General features: G+C 42.5%; 1 protein-coding gene across 2 annotated transcripts; it reads right to left on the bottom strand.

Annotated features, from left to right (window-relative positions):
• Window positions 1-106: 106 nt before the first annotated feature.
• On the bottom strand, window positions 107-16,532 carry LOC109464846 (golgin subfamily A member 6-like protein 22). 2 transcript variants are annotated; one of them, XM_019761935.1, is made up of 7 exons: window positions 16,073-16,532; window positions 7,545-8,850; window positions 6,518-6,597; window positions 5,832-5,928; window positions 4,819-4,985; window positions 2,770-2,896; window positions 107-835 (listed from the first exon to the last, which is right to left on the bottom strand). In XM_019761935.1, the coding sequence occupies exons 1-5, from the start codon at window positions 16,223-16,225 to the stop codon at window positions 4,912-4,914; spliced, it is 1,710 nt and encodes a 569-aa protein (XP_019617494.1). In that variant the 5' UTR covers window positions 16,226-16,532; the 3' UTR covers window positions 107-835; window positions 2,770-2,896; window positions 4,819-4,911. The 2 variants fall into 2 exon arrangements, with proteins under 2 accessions (XP_019617494.1, XP_019617493.1); XM_019761934.1 differs by having other exon boundaries at window positions 4,828-4,985.
• Between the last annotated feature and the right edge of the window lie 2,647 nt (window positions 16,533-19,179).

The raw sequence follows: 19,179 nt of genomic DNA, 5'->3' as shown, positions 1-19,179 counted from the left end.
CCACGCACACCTATGCAGCGATAATGGTTTTACCACGGAATGGAGCTGCGTGGGAGAATGTACGTACTTTCTTTGATGTACAATATATAAGACGACGTAGGCGGGATGATTCAGATCTTTTTTTACTACATCAGTCTTCTCTTAACATGCATAGACACGCTCGTGTGTTAATTCGTCATAAATCCAGTTACTTATTCCCGTCCACGACTGTTCATGTTTTCTAGTTTTCTGATTACGAATGCTGCTGCGGCTGCAGTAGATGTTCTTGAATATTTATCATGACAAAACATGCTGTTCCCAAGATATCTCTCTCGATACTCTTGTAAAATATCCTTAGATGTTGCACATCATGAGTAGAATGTACGATTCATGACTTCATCATCACCAATCGTGACTCATGAACTATGGTATATATGCAGCAAACTTCGTCCATCAAATGCATGAAAACAAGCACATTTTTCATACACATTCGGATGCTGCCATATTTCTTCGAGTTCCGCATATGTTGAGGCAGAAATCTCCGTTACTTTGAAAGGTTTAAGTAATACGTTACGTCTATGACTTGAATAACAATACATTTTTTTTATATCTGACGTCTCTCATGATTCACATGAGGTCATTATTGCTAGTACATCGAGATCCGTATTGGGAACACACTTACACAAGAAGCACACGATTACACAAGCACACTTAATAAAACCAATATCCAATACAGTCAGCATAGAGTCAAATCTTGCAGATTTCCGCTGAAGTATATATATATACATATCGTTATACATATATCATCAGCAATGGCCTGGTTCTGTGTCTTAAACCGATGTGATCGATGAACTGCCTGCAAAGAACAAGATAAAGTGTTAGATAAGTGTTAGATAAGTGTTGGTTATGTGTTAGATAAGAGTTAGGTAAGTGGCATCCAATGCGATTTCAGGGCAGCAAAACTGGAAATATTCTGAATAAGGCAATCTTTGTGATATTGATACATACTGCTTCACATTGGCACATTTGAGTCAGCATTTCACACTTTTGGCTTTTAAAACTGCAGAAACAAGCCCCCAAGATGAGTCCTTTATTTTCTGGGTGGTACCCTAAAAATCAGCCCAGGGCCCTTCCAGTAACCATTTTCCGTCAGAATTTTGGGAATTTTTGCTCCACGAGGGTCAAATATACATTGGGATGGTGTGGTTTCAACTCAGTATGAAGATAAATGAGTAGAATATTGGCTCTGAAAAATTGGGTTTCCAAGCCCTAAAAACTGCATTGGATGCCTTTAAGGTACTAAATAACCCACCCTGAGGCATATTTTGACGATATATTTTGTTTCTCTCACATGGTTGACTTGTAGGTCTATTTTTATTGTCCGTAATCATATTTTTTCATCAGTGTCACATTTTAGCGCCTAAATTGAACTGTAAAGTTGACGATTTTGACCCCTGAGTTGGTTACAGGCATTAGTAAGAAGGGCCTACTCCGCCTCTTTGGGGACCCCAGGTGGTCCCATGGGGGGACAACAAGAGGCAGCTGGGCCACTCAGGCTATCTTGTTTGGATGACGTGTTAGATAGGTGTTGTTAAGTGTACGATAAGTGTACGATAAAGTATCAGATTATCCTTAATACACCAGTTGCAGCAAGTTTAGGTGGAATTGCTCGCCAACACAATTACAAGAACCGAGAAAGACCAGAGAGGCAATCATCGCAAGCACGGTCCAATTTGGCCCCCGGTAATTGTGATTGCCCCCCTGCTGGTGGTCAATTTGATCGTGTCTGGCCTCGGATGGAATCTGCTTCGAGATTAATCAGCGCGATTCAATGTCACGTTCAATGTCGTGAGGTCGTGTTGGTTGCGTAACTGCAGAGTGCTCGACTCAGAATCAAGAGGTCCCGAGTTCGAGTCCTGACATACCACCAATACAATTGTGCCCTTGGGAAAGGCACTTTACACGACTTTCCCCTCATAACCCATGTGAAAATGAGTATTGTCCTGTCCTGTATTTGTCCTCTGTGATGGTGGCGGTATAAAAATAAGTTGAAAAAACTTGAGTATGCCATGTGTTGTCCTGAATTGTTGTAATAAAAAAGCCACAACTCTCTTGGGAGCATTTTTTTTATAGCTGTGCGTCTACATGCTCATGAAAGATCACTCTGAACACATTCGTTAAGTGTATGAGGATACTAGTAATCGTGAAAGATCTTGTGACAAATGCAAGTGGACTGGTTAACTGGTGCAGGTGGACATATTAGAAATACTTAATCTCCAAGCAGATTCTGAGGGACAAGGGAGTCTACATTGGCAACCTGTAACTGCTACTCTCTGAAAAGCAGCAAGGAAATAATCTCCAACCTAGTACTGTGGTCCTCAGCACATGGGAGAGGGAAGCCTGAAAGGCCGCCCCTCACCTACGTAGATGTGTTGCAAAGGGACATCAGTCTTCAGGCTGATGGCATGGGGAAGGCTATGCAGGACTACTGGGCAGCCAGGGTGGTTCGGGTGGCAGAGGAGGACTGGCACCCGACAAAAATCAAGTAAGTAAGTCAAGTAACCGCTGGTCGCCCTACGTGGTTAGAAGAGGCCAAAAGTATACAGGCGACCAATATAGACTCCCCTTGTCCCACAGAATCTGCTTGGAGATTAATGAATGAATGAAAGACCTTTATTGTGCTCTAACAAGCTAAGTACAGGTCATGGATAAACAGGGAAAAGAATACAGCAATGACACTTACAAACTATACATACTAATGTGATCTACTATTTACAGGTTAATACTTACGTAAGTTTCAGTAGAATTGTTCAGCTGCTTGTCTACATGCCGATACAGCGGGAAGACAACGGGAAGGTCAGGTGCTTGAAACAGTACCTGCCGCCTCTCTTCCTGCAGTCACGGTCATCCAGACACTCTGAAATCAGCACAAAAAAGCACAACAAAGAGTCAACGTAAACCACACGGACTGACTTGGGTGACGAGCTATCACAGATCTAGAGTTTGGGAGAGCAGGCAAAAATTTATGAGCGCGCGGATGTCACAATCAGCACAGAAATGCACACCAAAGAGTCAACGTAAACCACACGGACTTGGGCGACGAGCTATCACAGATCTAGAGTTTGGGAGAACAGGCAAAAATTTATGAGCTGACAGATGCTTGTGGGGAAGATCTAGATCTGGCCTCTACTACCAGGCTTCAGAAGCGGCTGGAAAGAATACAAATTGACCAAATAGACGAATAACGTGCCAGGGAAGTTGGTCCGCTAAAGGATCAGGAGCGGCGAATCATAATCCTTTAGCTTTAGCGGAACAACTCCCCTGGCATGTTATCTGTCTCTTTGACCAATGTCTACTCTTTCCAGCAGCTTCTGATTTGGGAGAACAGGCAAAAATGTATGAGCTGCGGTTGTATTTTTCTTATTCTTCATTCAAAACAGTGGTCAGACACTCTGAAATCAGCACAAAAATGCACACCAAAGAGTCAACGTAAACCACACGAACTTGGACGATGAGATATCACAGATCTAGAGTTTGGGAGAACAGGCAAAAATTCATGAGCGCGCGGATGCCCTCCATAAAATCATGTCATGGCCTGATCATAGGACATAAATATGACATACAGTTTATGGCCTGTTCGTGACTTAGCAGAGTTTGAAGGCCATTTTTACAGTCAAGCAGCGGACATATGGACCAAATAAAACTGCATTTAGATGTGATTAAACCTTCCTACACCAAGTTAGAATTAGTCTCTACCAGACTAACTACGCTGAGTATATATATAGGAGAATATTTGCCGGGGAGTTTGGCCGCCCTGTAGGTTTGACTGGGCCGCGCAGTTAGTCTGTAGAAACTCGGTGCGATGTTAGTCTGTGGAAACTCGGATCATTTTCTGTACACGTACAAAGGGAGGGAAAGAAACAACCTCACCGCGGCCGGACTCCCTTGGCCAATTCTATTCTCTTTTTTGCCGAATTCTATGATCCGTATTCCCGTAGAAAAGCCTGGTGGAGGCTAAGTTCGAATGATTGCAACTCTTTAATAGTGCTAGTCGAACTAATCGGCTTCCCCCGTACATGTAGCCAGCAGGATCACTTAACATGGACAGAGCACACGCGATGTGATCGATACAAACACTATAACGTTACATCTTCACCATTACACAAATCTCCTATGTGCTCAATTACGTGTGAAGTGAAATATATATACGCCATTATCCTGGCAAAACAGCTTATCGACTTAATTGCTGCCATTAAGATAAACGGAAGATAATATCAAGCAATATCTGCCAAAACAGACTGTTTTAGATTTTCTTTATTTCGAAGAACAATAAATGAGTAGAATAAGCTGCCGGGCCAGTTAGTAAAAGCCCAGACAGTGGAGGCCTTTAAGGCCGGACCCCTGGCCGCGCAGCCATAGTCCGTCGCACCCCCCCTCTCAGTGATACCCCAGTAGGGGTTGTTAGAGAGTATACAAGAAGAAGAAGGAAGATCTGAGGTGCCGCAGCACATCCACATAGAATCACCGGGACATACAGTGGATCTGGAGGGGGTTAGAATCTTGGATACCGAACAGGATTACTTCAAGAGAGACATAAAAGAGGCCATGTACATCAGGGCACTTCAACCATCGCTCAGCCGGGACGGGGGCGATATGGACTTGAGACAACCTTTGACCTTTTCTGACGCCACACGTGGGAAAAATCAGGTGTCCACAGCATTTGGGTCAGATAGCTAGCTGAGGAAGACTGAGTGATTCAGTCGAAAATTCCGGTGAGTCAAATTTATGAGTTGGAGAACAGTTTAACATTTTCCATAATAAACGGAAGATGATATGTACCTAACTTACCCAAGTGGCCCCTGGCTTCTCGTGCTGAGAATTGCTTGTCGCACACGAAGCGGATTTTGCCTCCCTGCACGACGTCGCTGCATCTCAGGCCCTGCGGACACGAACAGAACACGCAGCTGTCTCCTTCCCGCATGTCTTACAGGTGGGCATGCAATAGCCTGTGGAGACACGAAGGGGGGGGGGATGAGCCTTTGACACTAAGTATGTAACGTTACATGTACATGTACATGAAATATTATCTCAATGGACCTTCTCGGATAGATAGCGGATCATATTTGCATAATATGTTGCAAAGAGACAAGATAAAACAGCCTAAATCCAGAACACTGAAAAATATCCAGGACAAAATCCGGAAATTCCCCTTCAGTACCAAGGACAGCTGCCGGGAGGTCCACAATTAACCTTGACCTTCGTCTTGCCACATTCCAAATATCATTACAATAAATACAGGTCTTTTTCGTCTGCAGAAATACACACACACACACACACACACGATAGCCTTACTAATGCTAAGGTCACAATTCTCAATCCGGGGCCGGCCGGGCAGTTTGCGGGGATGAAGCGTATGATACAAACGGCAACAAAACACACAAAAAGTTTAAAATGAGCACCAATAGCCCGTGGAGACACAAAGGGGTAACTATTAGACATAAATACAAACCATGTACAAGACAGGAACCACCTCAGTTAGTGACAGACAGATAGTGGATCATATTTGCATAATAATGATATAACTGTTGTTATTCCACCATATATTCAGTACCAAGGACAGCGGCCGGGAGATCCACAATTAAACTTCGTCTTCCCAAGACACCTACGCCACATACTAAATATCATTACAATCCATCCTTCTTGAGTTATACTCAAAATCTGACAATTATACTCACAAAATCTGCGGAAACACAGACACAGATACACACAGAGAGAGAGAGAGAGAGAGAGAGAGAGAGAGAGAGAGAGAAAGAGGGAGAGAGCAAAAACAATGAAAATAATTATAGGCTTACCCTCACGGCGATAATATGAGTTCTGCACGGGGACACACTCGCTCTTGGAGCAGCAGTCAGCGTTGCTCTTGCAGCTTCCTCCGACTCCCGCACAGCCCTGAACAAAATTTTTCACAATTATATATCATCAAAACCCTGTAATTTTAAAAGGGCAAAATAACTAGAAAGGCAGCATTTGAACAGCAAATGCACAATGTACCTCGTCTAGCCTAACAAACCACTGCTCTGTTTATTCTTCCTCAAGCACATTCATATGGTGACCAGCCCTTCCAACTCAGTTCTGCCACTTGCTACATAATGTAATCCAACACCAAAGGGCGTCTGCTACAGCATCAGTTACCATGGTGACAGACGTCTAGTTCAGGTCATATGGTGACTAGCCCCTCCAAATCTGTCCTGCAACTTGCTATATAATGTAATCCAACACCACAGGATGTCTGCTACAACATCAGTTACCATGGTGACAGACATCTAGTTCAGGGCATATGGTGACAAGCCGTTCCAGATCTGTGCTGCAACGTGCTACTTAATGTAATCCAACACCAAAGGGCGTCTGCTACAGCACCATTTACCATGGTGACAGACATCTGGTCCAGGCAATTGACCTTATTTACTTGGAGAAGAACAAACAGAGCAAAAACTGTGCGTTTTTCTTCTGAATATAACATAATTAAAAGTGGACTCACCCCGTTGCTGCCAAACTGCGTTTTCCCTCCACTCCACCATCCCTTCTTCACCTCTTCAAGCGCCTCTCTCACTCCGCCATCTTCGAACACAGATAAATAAATTCCACATTATGTCGTGTAGGCATCTTCAAGGATTCATAGGTCTGAAAAGACCATATGATACCCTAGTCTTCACAAGAATTCAAACACGGGTTCAAAAACAAGTAAAATTTAGCCAAATAGGGAGAATAATTGGCCAGAGGAATTTGGCCACCGTAGAGTTCATTTGCCTGCGCTTCGAAGGGAGAAATCAACCTTCCTGTGGACTGACTCTCCTGGCCAATTGTTTCCCTTTTCTGTCGAATTCTAAGATCCGTACTCCCGTAGAAAGGCCTAGTGGAGGGTAATGCCACTCCCAAACTTTTGCGAGTTACACATACTCCTGTAGGCACAGGCTTACTTTGTATCTCTACATCATAACATAGTCACAATCCTTGCAACATCATCTTGTAATTATAAAGTAGAGTGGATTCATTCCTCAACCTAACCACGATCTATCACACCGCAGTCGTCCCTCAGTAAGACGTCTGGACGTGCAAAGTTCCCGTTAACTACCCACCTTGTAACATCAACTTGATGGATTGTTTAATAAGAAGTACGTCGAGATAAGAATTGGGCGCGAACCGGCAATACGTACTTGACATTTGCACAATCCAATACCGGATTTCCAATCTACGTAGCTGCCCGATATACCAGCAGAGACTTACATAGATTACGATCGCAAACTCTGCCTCTACGAATTGCAAAAATCGATCATACTAGTACTAGCAATATATGTCTAAGGAGTTTCATATTCTTCATATTCCAAAACGACATGAGCTAGCGTTTCAGATTAAAGTTTGTCTACTTGATCATGGAGAAATATCATTCATGGGCAGGTTTGCTTAACACCACTTAAAAATTAATCAAATTTTGTCTGGAATGTCATCTACATGTACCATTACGATTACGATTTAGTTTATCTGAAATTCATCCTTTTTATGCTCACCTCCAGCTTCGTCTTGTCTACGATATATCTCTGATAGGTCTTCTTTGTGCCTCTTCCGCTTTTCCTCTCGTTTTTCCAGAAGCTTGCGGAGCTCCTCCAATTCCTCCGCTTCCTCACTTCCTCTTTTGTACATGGGCTCAAATTCTTCTTCTTTGTGTCGCTTTCGCTCGTCTCCTTCTTCCTCTTCTTCTTCTTCTTCACTTCCCCTCTTGTACGTGGGCTCGAATTCTTCCTCCTTGTTTCTCTTTCTCTCCTCCTCTTCCTCTTCCTCGTCTCCTTTCTTGTACATGGGTTCATATTCCTCCTCGTTGTGTCTCTTTCGTTCCTCTTCTTCGTCTTCTTCTTCACTACTGCCTCTCTTGTACGCGGGTTCGAATTCCTCCTCCTTGTGTCTCTTCCGCTCCTCTTCCTCTTCTTCCTCACTTCCCCTCTTGTACATAGGTTCGTATTCCCCCTCTTTATGTCGCTTTCGCTCCTCTTCCTGTTCTTCTTCTTCACTTCCTTTCTTGTACATGGGTTCGTACTCCCTCTCCTTGTTTCTTTTTCGTTCCTCTTCCTCTTCACTTCCCCTCTTGTACATCGGCTCGTATTCTTCTTCTTTGTGTCTCTTCCGCTCCTCACCTTCCTCGTCACTTCCCTTCTTGTACATGGGCTCATATTCCTCCTCTTTGTGTCTCTTTCTCTCCTCTTCGTCTTCCTCTTCTTCACTTCCCCGCTTGTACATGGGTTCGTATTCCTCCTCTTTGTGTCTCTTTTGCTCCTCCTCCTCTTCTTCTTCCTCGTCTCCTTTCTTGTACATGGCCTCGAATTCTTCCTCTTTGTGTCGCTTTCGTTCTTCCTCCTCTTCACTTCCCCTCTTGTACATGGGTTCGTACTCGCTCTCCTTGTTTCTCTTACGCTCCTCTTCTTCTTCCTCTCTGTGTCTCTTTCGTTCCCCCTCCTCCTCCTCGTCCTCTTCTTCCTCACTTCCCCTCTTGTACACGGGTTCGAATTCCTCCTCTTTGTGTCTCTTTCGCTCCTCTCCTTCTTCACTTCCCCGCTTGTACATGGCTTCATATTCCTCTTCTTTGTGGCGCTTTCGCTCCTCGCCTTCCTCTTCTTCTTCCTCACTTCCTCTCTTGTACATTGGTTCGAATTCCTCCTCTTTGTGTCTCTTTCTCTCTTCTTCTTCTTCACTGCTTCTCTTGTACATTGGTTCGTACTCCTTTTCCTTGTTTCTCTTTCGCTCTTCCTCTTCGTCACTTCCTCTCTTGTACATTGGCTCATATTCCTCCTCTTTGTACCTCTTTCGCTCCCCCTCGTCAACCTGTAAAATATCCAAATGACCAGGTTGAGGTTAATAATAGATTAATGATAAATATGGTCTTCTCTGTTAATTCTTACTCAAGCACATTCACATATATGGTGACAGGAGTCTACATCCCTCCTACTATAAAATTGCAACATGATGTAACCCAACACCAGTTACCATGGTGAGAGACGGTCTGGTTCAGGTAATTGTCCAGGTCAGAGGTCAGTGTTTGGAACGGAAGAAGAATGGAGCAAAAACAATATGTTTTCCATCGGTAAACATAACAATAACATCCTGATTTCAAGAAGGCCACTTTCGTGGTGTTTTTAATACATTCCTCAAACACCATTAACGTGGAAATTGTAATTGTCCTGCACCTTTCTTGGCTGATATATTTGATTTATGTCTTTTTTGTACGTGCAGAAATGTCTTATTAGTACATTAGTTGTCTACGCCATCTGTATTCACCGGAAAACCCTACATGCAGGCCTTCTGCAGCATAGAGACGTCATAATACGTTATCCTGGGTCCGCCGGGGCCAATATTAATAAATCTTGCACGCCTCGAACTTCAGGAACACATTTTTCATCTACCCGTTGCGGGGCACAATGACGTGAATCGTATTTTGTTTCGACTTTGAGTTTACTCCCATGGACCCCGCTCCTGCAATATTAATGATCAGTGAGAACACGTCGGTGAGCAATGAAGCGCCATGCGAGGAAGTACAATTCAGTATGGTATAGTGTGCTGTGCAATGCAATAAGAGACAAATAGAAACACAGATTTTTAATCCCTTCTTTGTGTCTCTTGAGATTCTTAAGTAATGTTTTTGAAGAATGAAGCCACATGCGAGCGAGCACATTATAGTCAAGGCCGTCTGTGGTATAGTGTGCTGTCCTGGGCGCATCAAATAGTTACCCTGTACTGGCGTGATAGATGCATGCCGTGCAATTAAAGCACATTCTGAGATTGATATGCAATGTTTTTGAGGAATGAATCCCAATATGAGAGTAGAAGCCGCCTGTGGTTTAGTGTGCTGCCATGGGTGCATCAAAGTGACCCTCCTGTGCTGGCATGATAGATGCATGCAGTGCAATTTCGTACATGTTCTAATCCCTTCGACATGTCTCCTGAGCTTCATATGTAATGTTTTTGACCAATGAAGCTCATGCGAGGGAGCGAAGTACGGGAAAAGCCTCCTGTGGTTTAGTGTGTTGTCAAGGCCTCATCAAGCTGTTTCCCTTGCATGTATACAAGAGGAGCCAAATGAACTACACATGGTTATTCCTCTCTCCTGAGCTTCATATATGTTTTTGAGGAATGTAGCCTCATGCGAGGGAGCAAAGTACAGTAAGAGCCGCATGTGGTATGGTGTGCAGCCACGAGCACTTTAAAGTGTTCCCCTTGTGCTGGCATGATAGATGCATCCACTGCAATAAGAGCCGAACGGAAGCATACATGTTTAATCCCTTCGACATCTCTCCTGAGCTTCAGATGTAATGTTTTGAGCGATGAAGCTCCATGTGAGAGATCAAAGTAGAGTAAGAGCAACCTGCAGTGTACTGTGCTGTCATGGACTCATCAAACTGTTCCCCTTGCATGTACATGTAGGCAATAAGAAACAAATGGACACGTCTCTGATCCATTCGTCTTGTCTCCGGAGCTTCAGTGCGACGTTACTAAATTACTCTCTGTCCTGACAGCAGAACAGTGTGCGTTGAGAAGGAAGAGAGAGTGTTGGAAATATTAATGAAGATGTGCGAATTGTGGACATCCCTACTTCGTGTGCACGTAAGACAGGCGTATGAAAGATTTGCCGTCCAGACAATGTATTGACACGACTACCTCAAAAGGGAACATTATGTAACTGGCAAAACCAATAATCCCTCTGAGAGCAGATTTTTACAGTGGGGCTTAACATCGAAACAACGGTCAATGGCGAGACAACAGAGGTAGCTTTGCACCGAGTTCAAACCTTATCCACTGACGGCATAATATCCTTGTCACAATCCGCGAAAAGCAACAGACAGAAGAGTTTCAGGCGATTTTAAGGAGCTAGCTGATGATCGCTGTTAATACGATGATAGATGAATGACTAAAATAAACAATCCGCTTAAAAGGCAATTAAAAGCATTACCCGTTAGGCTCATAGCGTGTGGCAAATTTGTAGCATAGCAGACTGGATTGATGGGTTGTTGCCTGCTATTCGTATCCCACGGGTGCTTTTGGTAGCAATATTACTGGCCTTCTCAGAAATGCCAGAGTTCTCTCCGACAGTCACCACATTACGAGAAACGGGCGCCAACCGGCAGCTTATATGCCAGACTGTTCCCAGAGGCCAATACACAGGCCAGCCCAATTGTAGTTATAAGTCAAGCTGATGGTGTAAATTACATCATTAATGAGTGCCAGCTATGTGACTCTTTCTGTGGTGGAAAATACAGTTCCCTATGTTCCTTGCTACCTCGAGGGTCCACATCACTTTCACACCTACAAAGCTGTTATGTTTTTGATGTACTTCAAAACTTCATTTACTGTACGGGTAGATTCTCGTAATTGATATAGATCACCAACTTGTTTGTATTTATCTTGGTTTTATCCACCTTGTAACTATGCATGTATCTTGTCAATGTGTTATATTCTCATTGTATGTTTTTTGGTAGAAGGTGTTATATAAGCAACTCCTTCTTTTTGCCCAAAACTCAATAAATATATGTGAATAAAATAAAATACAGACATCTCCGTGCTACTAATCCTCTGAATAAATCATACAGAAACTCTACAATTGATTGCGGAGGTATGACATCACTGACTTCAGCTTGTAAAAGAGAGCAGGCTTGAGGCTAATCTCCATGCAGATCTCTTGGGGCTAGACAATATCAAACCGGCTAGACAGTATATCCAGCCGGCCCCGCCCAGGTACGTTCTGTAGCAGATCCTACTGGAGCCATTGTATCCTGAATCGCGCCTATCTAGCTCTCTGCCTGAATGGGTTAGCAATAGGATCAGGCACAGTTTTGGATAGTCTCCGCGAATCCAAGAACGTAGACTTGCCTCAAACACGGTTCTGGATACGCATGGGCTATCCAGAACCGTGCCTTATCATGGTGATGGATTAAGCAAGGTTCTGGATCCAAGAATGTAGATTTGCCCCAGGCACGGTTCTGGATATGCGTGGACTATCCAGAACCGTGCCTGAGCATGGTTCTGGATAAAGCACGGTTCTTGATCCTACAAGGGCCAATTGGACACTGTATGGCCGGTTGGATTGATCTCCAAGCAGATCCTACGGTGGCTAGACAGTATCCACTGGCCAGAGGAGTGTCCATTAGCCATCTCCAAGCAGATCCTACGGTGGCAAGACTGTTTCCACTGGCCAGAGGAGTGACCATTAGCCACCGGACAGGGTCATGGGCCTGGGGAAATCAGCAACTACTTGGCAACAATCGGGTGTTAATAGCCTTGGAACGGTTTGATCTTCAGTGGCTAATGGTGTAGCCAATGGATACTGCCTTGCCACGGTAGGATCTATGTGGATATTAGGTTGGATTGTGTGTTGCCCCCCAGAGATCTGTTTGGAGATAAGGCTGGAGCCATACATGTGTGTCTTATGGTAGAGATGGGTCCACGGTAGCTTACGAGGATAAATAAGAAATCCACTGCTTTCCACGGCAAGCCGTGAATAATTTCATCAGGTTGCTGAATAGTTGAAAAGTACGGTTAAGTGCACAACCAGAAGAGAAGGCATTTTGCTAGCCGTCTGTCACCTTCATCAGGGCAATTATGACTGGTTTACCATACCACCATTTTTCCATAATAGGGCCTTCAAACATTTATAGATTGACTTCGTTTGCATAATTAATGAGGAATCTCTGTAATACGCCCTGGTAAATTATGGGATTTCATACTTGTTACACACGTCACGTAGCTTGAGGTTAACATCATCATTTAGACATATTCTTCACGGTTAATGAGCCAGAGATTATTTGGCAAACATACGAGGTCGCGGAAATTAAATGTAATTTGTGTCTATTATGATAAGAAAATTGACTGGCTCATTACGAAATGCTGCGACTGCATTGTGCTTGATGAGGAAAATGGCGCGATCACGACATTCATCTGCCTCAAGCAGTGAGCGTGGGTGGATGGTGAAATTATGTCTCTTACCCAAGATTTCATTTCCAAAAGTAACCGTGTCGAACTTTCTTGATTTATAACATTTAGCACATTTCTTGAAATGTTACGGGAACGGGGGAGTGGGGGTGGGACAGCGCATTTAGGTCAGTTATATTAAAATTTGTCCCCAATAATGTCTGGTTTGCATTGTTTGCTTGTGTGTAATTTTCATGTAGAATTATGTCTTGTTAAGTATTTTCTGTTCGATGGCGGTGCTTATGCAAGTGTAATCAACTTGAGTGCGTCGTGATCGTAGTCTTGTATTTTCTTATACATGTGCTTTAAAGGCATCCAATGCGATTTTATGGCAGCAAAAATGGAAATTTTTAGAATAAGGCAATCTTCGTCATATTCACACATACTGCTGCACATTAGCACATTTGAGTCAGTGTTTCAAACCGTGGGCTTTTAAAGCTGCAGAAACAAGCCCCAAGATCAGTCCTTTATTTTCTGGGAGGTGCCCCAAAAATCAGCCAAGAGCCCTTCCAGTAACCATTTTCCGTCAGACTTTTGGGAATTTTTGCTCCAAGAGGGTCAATATACATTGGGACAGTGTGGTTTCAACTCAGTATGTAGATAAACAACTAGAAAATTGACTTTGAAAAATCGGGTTTCCAAGCCCTAAAAACTTGATGCCTTTAATAATAAAAAAGGCCGTGGGTGGATAGACGGCGAATAATCACTTGCACAGCGCAGCGCCAGACGTTATGCAGTCCTTGTGCAAATTAAATTCCGTTTGAATGCAGGGTTATTGCCTCTTTTTCTACCATAACGACTTATTCTGTGAGGCAATTGAGACTTCCATTGATTTTTGTTGTATCCAGTTAAACGTGTTTTCTCCTGAACCATTGTCAGGCACGGTTCTGGATAGTCTACGCGTATCCTGAACAGAGCTTGTGACGTTTTTGAATCCATGTGGGGTATCCAGAACCGTGCCTGATCCTAATTCTAACCCATTCAGGAACGGAACTAGATAGACACCTTCTGGATACGATATATAGTGTCCTCAATGAGAAATGATTTTGGGGACTGACTTGTCTGTATGTCTGTCTGTGTTCCCACATATTTGTGCCCAATGTAAGAAGACTTGTGAGTGACGATATTTGGTATGTGCATAGGCTTTGGGAATGCAAAGGTAAATGGTAGATTGCTGGTGGCTGTCCTTGGTACTGAAGCAGAACGTCCCTTTTTTGTATCTTTTGACCTGGACACGCCAGGGTTTTGATATGTTGGTGGCAGATAGCAATTTCATGAGAAACAAAAAAATGGTGCAGTGCAGATTTGGCCCCCCTAGCAGTTTGTTGTGGAACTGCAGGGGGTACTTTGGCCAAAATCTTCATATGCAGGTTAGTGCAGATAGAATTAGAGCTGTGCAGGTATTTCTATGTCTACCTGCACCTAACCTGCACTGGTCCATGTACTGGGAGGTAGTCATATGTGGGCTTATATTTGCTGCGTTAGCTGTAACCATCTATGAAGTGTAAAATAAATTTGTATGATTTTTTTATTTGTAGTATGATAAATTGTGGTATGATAAATAAATAAATACATCCAATTTTGTATGTTGCAGGTAATTTTGATGTTACCCGCACCAGTGCAGAGATGCAGAAAAAATGTCTGCAGTATAACCTCTTCAACGACCAGTGCTCCTTAGTGCTGACTCATCATTGTTCATAACATATTAGATCCACATTTCATATCCCAGGCTACAAAGGCGCTGATATGAGTTATATGTGATGGATGGTAGGCGACCAGCAGTTCAGAGCTGCGTTTTCTCACATGATTCCATTTAGGAAGATGCTGCTGTCAAATTTTGTTGTGCGTTTCGATTTATTGAAGATGTATAATGTTGTTATCAGAGAAATTCTTCACACAATTTTCCCACGACTGATCAAGTGATTGATGCTTCGTTATGCCCCCTACAATTATAATATAGATTTGATATAAATTTTATAGTGTTAAATTGACTATTTTGATTTACATTCAGTCATAGGCCGTCAGTTTGGATGAGATTAAACCACGGCTTCTGTAAATATATTTCATGTGCACGTAGTGACCCTTCTCATACATCTTATTATGCCTAGCTATATGTATAAACTGCCACGATTCCTCGATAGAAAGAATAGCTCTTGATTTCTTCTTAAATTCTAAATTAGATAGTTTCCGCTTAAGGATAGATGAATTAACTGTTTATTTATACAACTCTCTGAAACAGAAATGTAGATATGCTAGATATGTTACATGCCAGGTACATCGGAAGAAATGATAACGTCGTTTTCTTATTTCTGCTAAACTTTCATTCTTTACTTGGACGATTCTCGTAAACAAAAAGCAGATATGCTAAACAGCATGTTACGCACCAAGTACAGAAGAAGAAATGCTAATTGTTTCCCTAAATGATTCTGTTGCTTTCCTATTTTTGCCAAAATAAACATTATTTTATGAAATTTATGAAAATATTCATCCTTACGCCGATACTCACAGTTTGCATAGTCGTTCAGAAAGGGGAAAAGATTACAGCAATTTTGAGATTGAGTCTTTTCTTACAGCATAAGAAATGCTAATTGTTTTCCTAATTGTTCTGTTGTTTTCCTTTTTTCTGAAATTAACGCAAGTCCTCACACATGCACTTATTACAACATTTACAGTTTGCCTAGCCCTTCTGAAAGACAAAAATTACAAATGCTGAAAATTACAGCAATTTTTAAATTGAGTCTTTCCTTACACCAGACGAAATGCTAATTGTTTTCCTAATTGTTCTGTTGTTTTCCTTTTTTCTGAAATGAACGCAAGTCCTCATACATGTACTTATTACAACATTTACAGTTTGCCTAGCCTTTCTGCAAGACAAAAATTACAAATGCTGAAAATTACAGCAATTTTGAGATTGTCTTTCCTTACACCACAAGAAATGCTAATTGTTCTGTTGTTTTCCTTTTTCTCTGACGCAAGTCCTCACACATTTACAGTTTGCCTAGCCTTTCTGAAAGACAAAAATTGAAGATTCTGAAAGACGCAAATGCTGAAAATTACAGCAATTTTGAGATTGAGTCTTCCTCACCTTGGGCAGCCTTTCAAGGAGTTGGCTCAGTTCGCGTAGCGCCGCCATGTCTTCTTCCCGTACCGATTCTTCCATTTCCCGCTTAACGGGAACCCTGTGCCCGTCGGCGCACAGGAGAAGAGCTCCTACCACGAAAATTATGGCGATCCGCATTATGCTAGGCTCTCCTCATCAGTAGAACCACACAAAAAGCAAGACGCGGTTGTCAGAGCTCCGCAAGGCACCGCCTATTGTTCGCCAACGCGATGGCTCCCGCGAATGTCTCTCCGATGTAATCTACATACTCGTAATGCTACTAGCATAAATATGGAATGGCGAAACCATGGCAACGGGAAATTGTTATGGGACCTAGGTGTGAATTTGGTAGAACGCCATAGGATAAAATCAATCACAAGACATGCATTATTATCAGATAGGAACGGGGATTGAGGTGCCCACCATACGTGATTCGACTGGCTTGGGGATTATAAAGCTGTGAACATGAATTTCCCTATTACGTGTTAGTGATGATGCAATTTGCGCGGAGAAAAAAATCGAACCTAATTCAATCAACGCCCACTACGGTATAGATTAAAGGTCTCTGTAAATTTGACGCCTTCCTCGGAGGCTCAATTTAGATGGGATACACGGATTCACACGGTACAATCGCTACCTTTCATCATTTACAAAACTGATAACGTTGAAACAAAAGCACGACATTTTTATGTGAACATGAGATTAGAGTCCAGGGATTTTGGAATCCTGTTGTGGGTGGGGTATTCGTATTGCGCCACTCCCACATATACACGCCTCGCATCATTTAGAAAACTGATACTTTGGAACAAAATCATGACATTTTTATGAAAAAAATGAGAATGAGATTAGAGTCCAGGGATTTTGGTAATTCCTAGATCCTGTTGTTGACGTAAGGGGATATTCGTATTGCGCCACTCCAACATACACACACGCCTCGCATCATTAGAAAACTGATAACTTTGGAACAAAATCATGACATTTTTATGTGAACATGAGATTAGAGTCCAGGGATTTCCTCTTGATGATGGGTAGGGTATTCGTATTGCGCCACTCCCACACACACTCCTCGCATCATTTAGAAAACTGATAACTTTGAAACAAAATCATGACATTTTTATGAAAAAAAATGAGATTAGAGCTCAGGGATTTTGGTAATTCCTAGATCCTGTTGTTGACGTAAGGGGATATTCGTATTGCGCCACTCCCACACATACACACGCCTCGCATCATTTAGAAAACTGATAAGGTTGGAGCAAAATCGCGACATTTTTTATGCGAACATGAGATTAGAGTCCAGGGATTGTGCCACTCATACATATACACGCCTCGCATAACTTAGAAAACTGATAGCACTGAAACAAAATCATGACATTTTTATGAGATTAGAACTCAGGGATTTTGATAACTCCTATTGTTGACGTGAGGGGATATTCGTACTGCGCCACTCCCCGTCACTCCCACACATACACACGCCTCGCATCATTTAGAAAACTGATAACGTTGAAGCAAAATCATGACATTTTTGTCATGAGATTAGAGTCTAGGGATTGTGCCACTCATACATATACACGCCTCGCATAACTTAGAAAACTGATAGCACTGAAAGAAAATCATGACATTCTTATAAAAAAAAGGAGATTAGAGCTCAGGGATTCTGATAATGCCTGTTGCTGACGGGTAGGATATTCGTACTGCGCCACTCCCACATACACACACCTCGCATCGTTTACAAAACTGATAACGTTGGAACAAAATCATGACATTTTTATGTGAACATGAGATTAGAGTCTAGGGATTCTGATAGTTCCTGTTGTTGACGTTACGAAATATTCGTATATAGCCCCCCCCCCCACGCCTCGCATCATTTAGAAAACTGATAACGTTGAGACAAAATCATGACATTTTTATGAGATTAGAACTCAGGGATTTTGATAATTCCTGTTGTTGACGGGTAGGATATTCGTACTGCGCCACTCCTACATACACACACGCCTTGCATCATTCAGAAAAAATAACGTTGGAACACTTTCATGTGAGATGAGATTAATTCCAGATAACTCCTGTTGTTGACGTGACCGGTGGGATATTCGTACTGCGCCACTCCCACATACACATACACACGCCTTCGCGTGACAGGCCTCCACTTATCTAGCGAAATCCCACCGGGGCTGGTGGGAGATCGCAGGCCGGCCGTCAGGACCATTACCGCGATCTCAGATATTCCGTACAGAGTCCCCGCGGAGAGCAGATCTGCTGACCTCTGCCCACAGGTCCGCAGCTTGTTGTGTGAAATATCGGCGGAGGATATAACAGTGAACGCTGCAAAATGGCTCTGTGCGCTCCCGTTCGGTCGGACGTGCTCAGCATACGTGTACCAAGCATGAATCAGATTTAGTCATCAAGTATGACTTAAAATGATCCAAGAATGTTCAATGATGAGTTGCTTCGACTTTCGTCCTAAAGTCGGTAGAAGGATAATTTTGGGCTGGAGAGATTCAAAGATATTTACTATAATTCCACAATTTCCTATCGTTCATGGTAATTAAACACGTCAACTACATAACGAGTAGAATTTGTTTAAATGATTCAAGTATGTTCAATAATGAGTAGCTTCGATTATTCGTCATTGTTGCATAAAAGTTGATACAAAGATACTTTTAGGAAGGATTACAATGCATTTACTATATTTTTGCAATTTCCTATCGCTCATGTCAACACGTCAACTAGGTAATGAGGAGAATGTGTTTATATGTGCCTCTATTTACTACAGAACTCTAAATTGCCATATTCGACCATCATTGCTGTTTGCGTAGAAATTGAGTTGGGATCAAGGGTTCATTTGAGAATAACTGTTTGGTCAAAATGATTGACTGAAAAGAATATATATAATAAAAAGAGTAGATGGGTAGTAGATAGCTAAATTGGCTGAGTGCATGTGTACAGCTACGTCTGTATAAACAGAGGCAATCCCTCATTAATGTATGATGTATGTATCTTGTGATATCACGATAAGCCTTATTTTTATTGCCGTTCAAATCATCAGTGCATCATCTGTACCAAGATATAATCTTTCTATGATTACACAGCAAGTG

The sequence above is a fragment of the Branchiostoma belcheri genome, unplaced genomic scaffold (assembly GCF_001625305.1).
Source record: "Branchiostoma belcheri isolate BF01 breed outbred unplaced genomic scaffold, Haploidv18h27 scaffold141, whole genome shotgun sequence".
In the NCBI taxonomy this organism is placed as follows: Eukaryota; Metazoa; Chordata; class Leptocardii; order Amphioxiformes; family Branchiostomatidae; genus Branchiostoma; species Branchiostoma belcheri.
The sequence above is the reverse complement of the archived record's forward strand: the minus strand, read 5'-3'. Positions and strand labels throughout refer to the sequence as shown.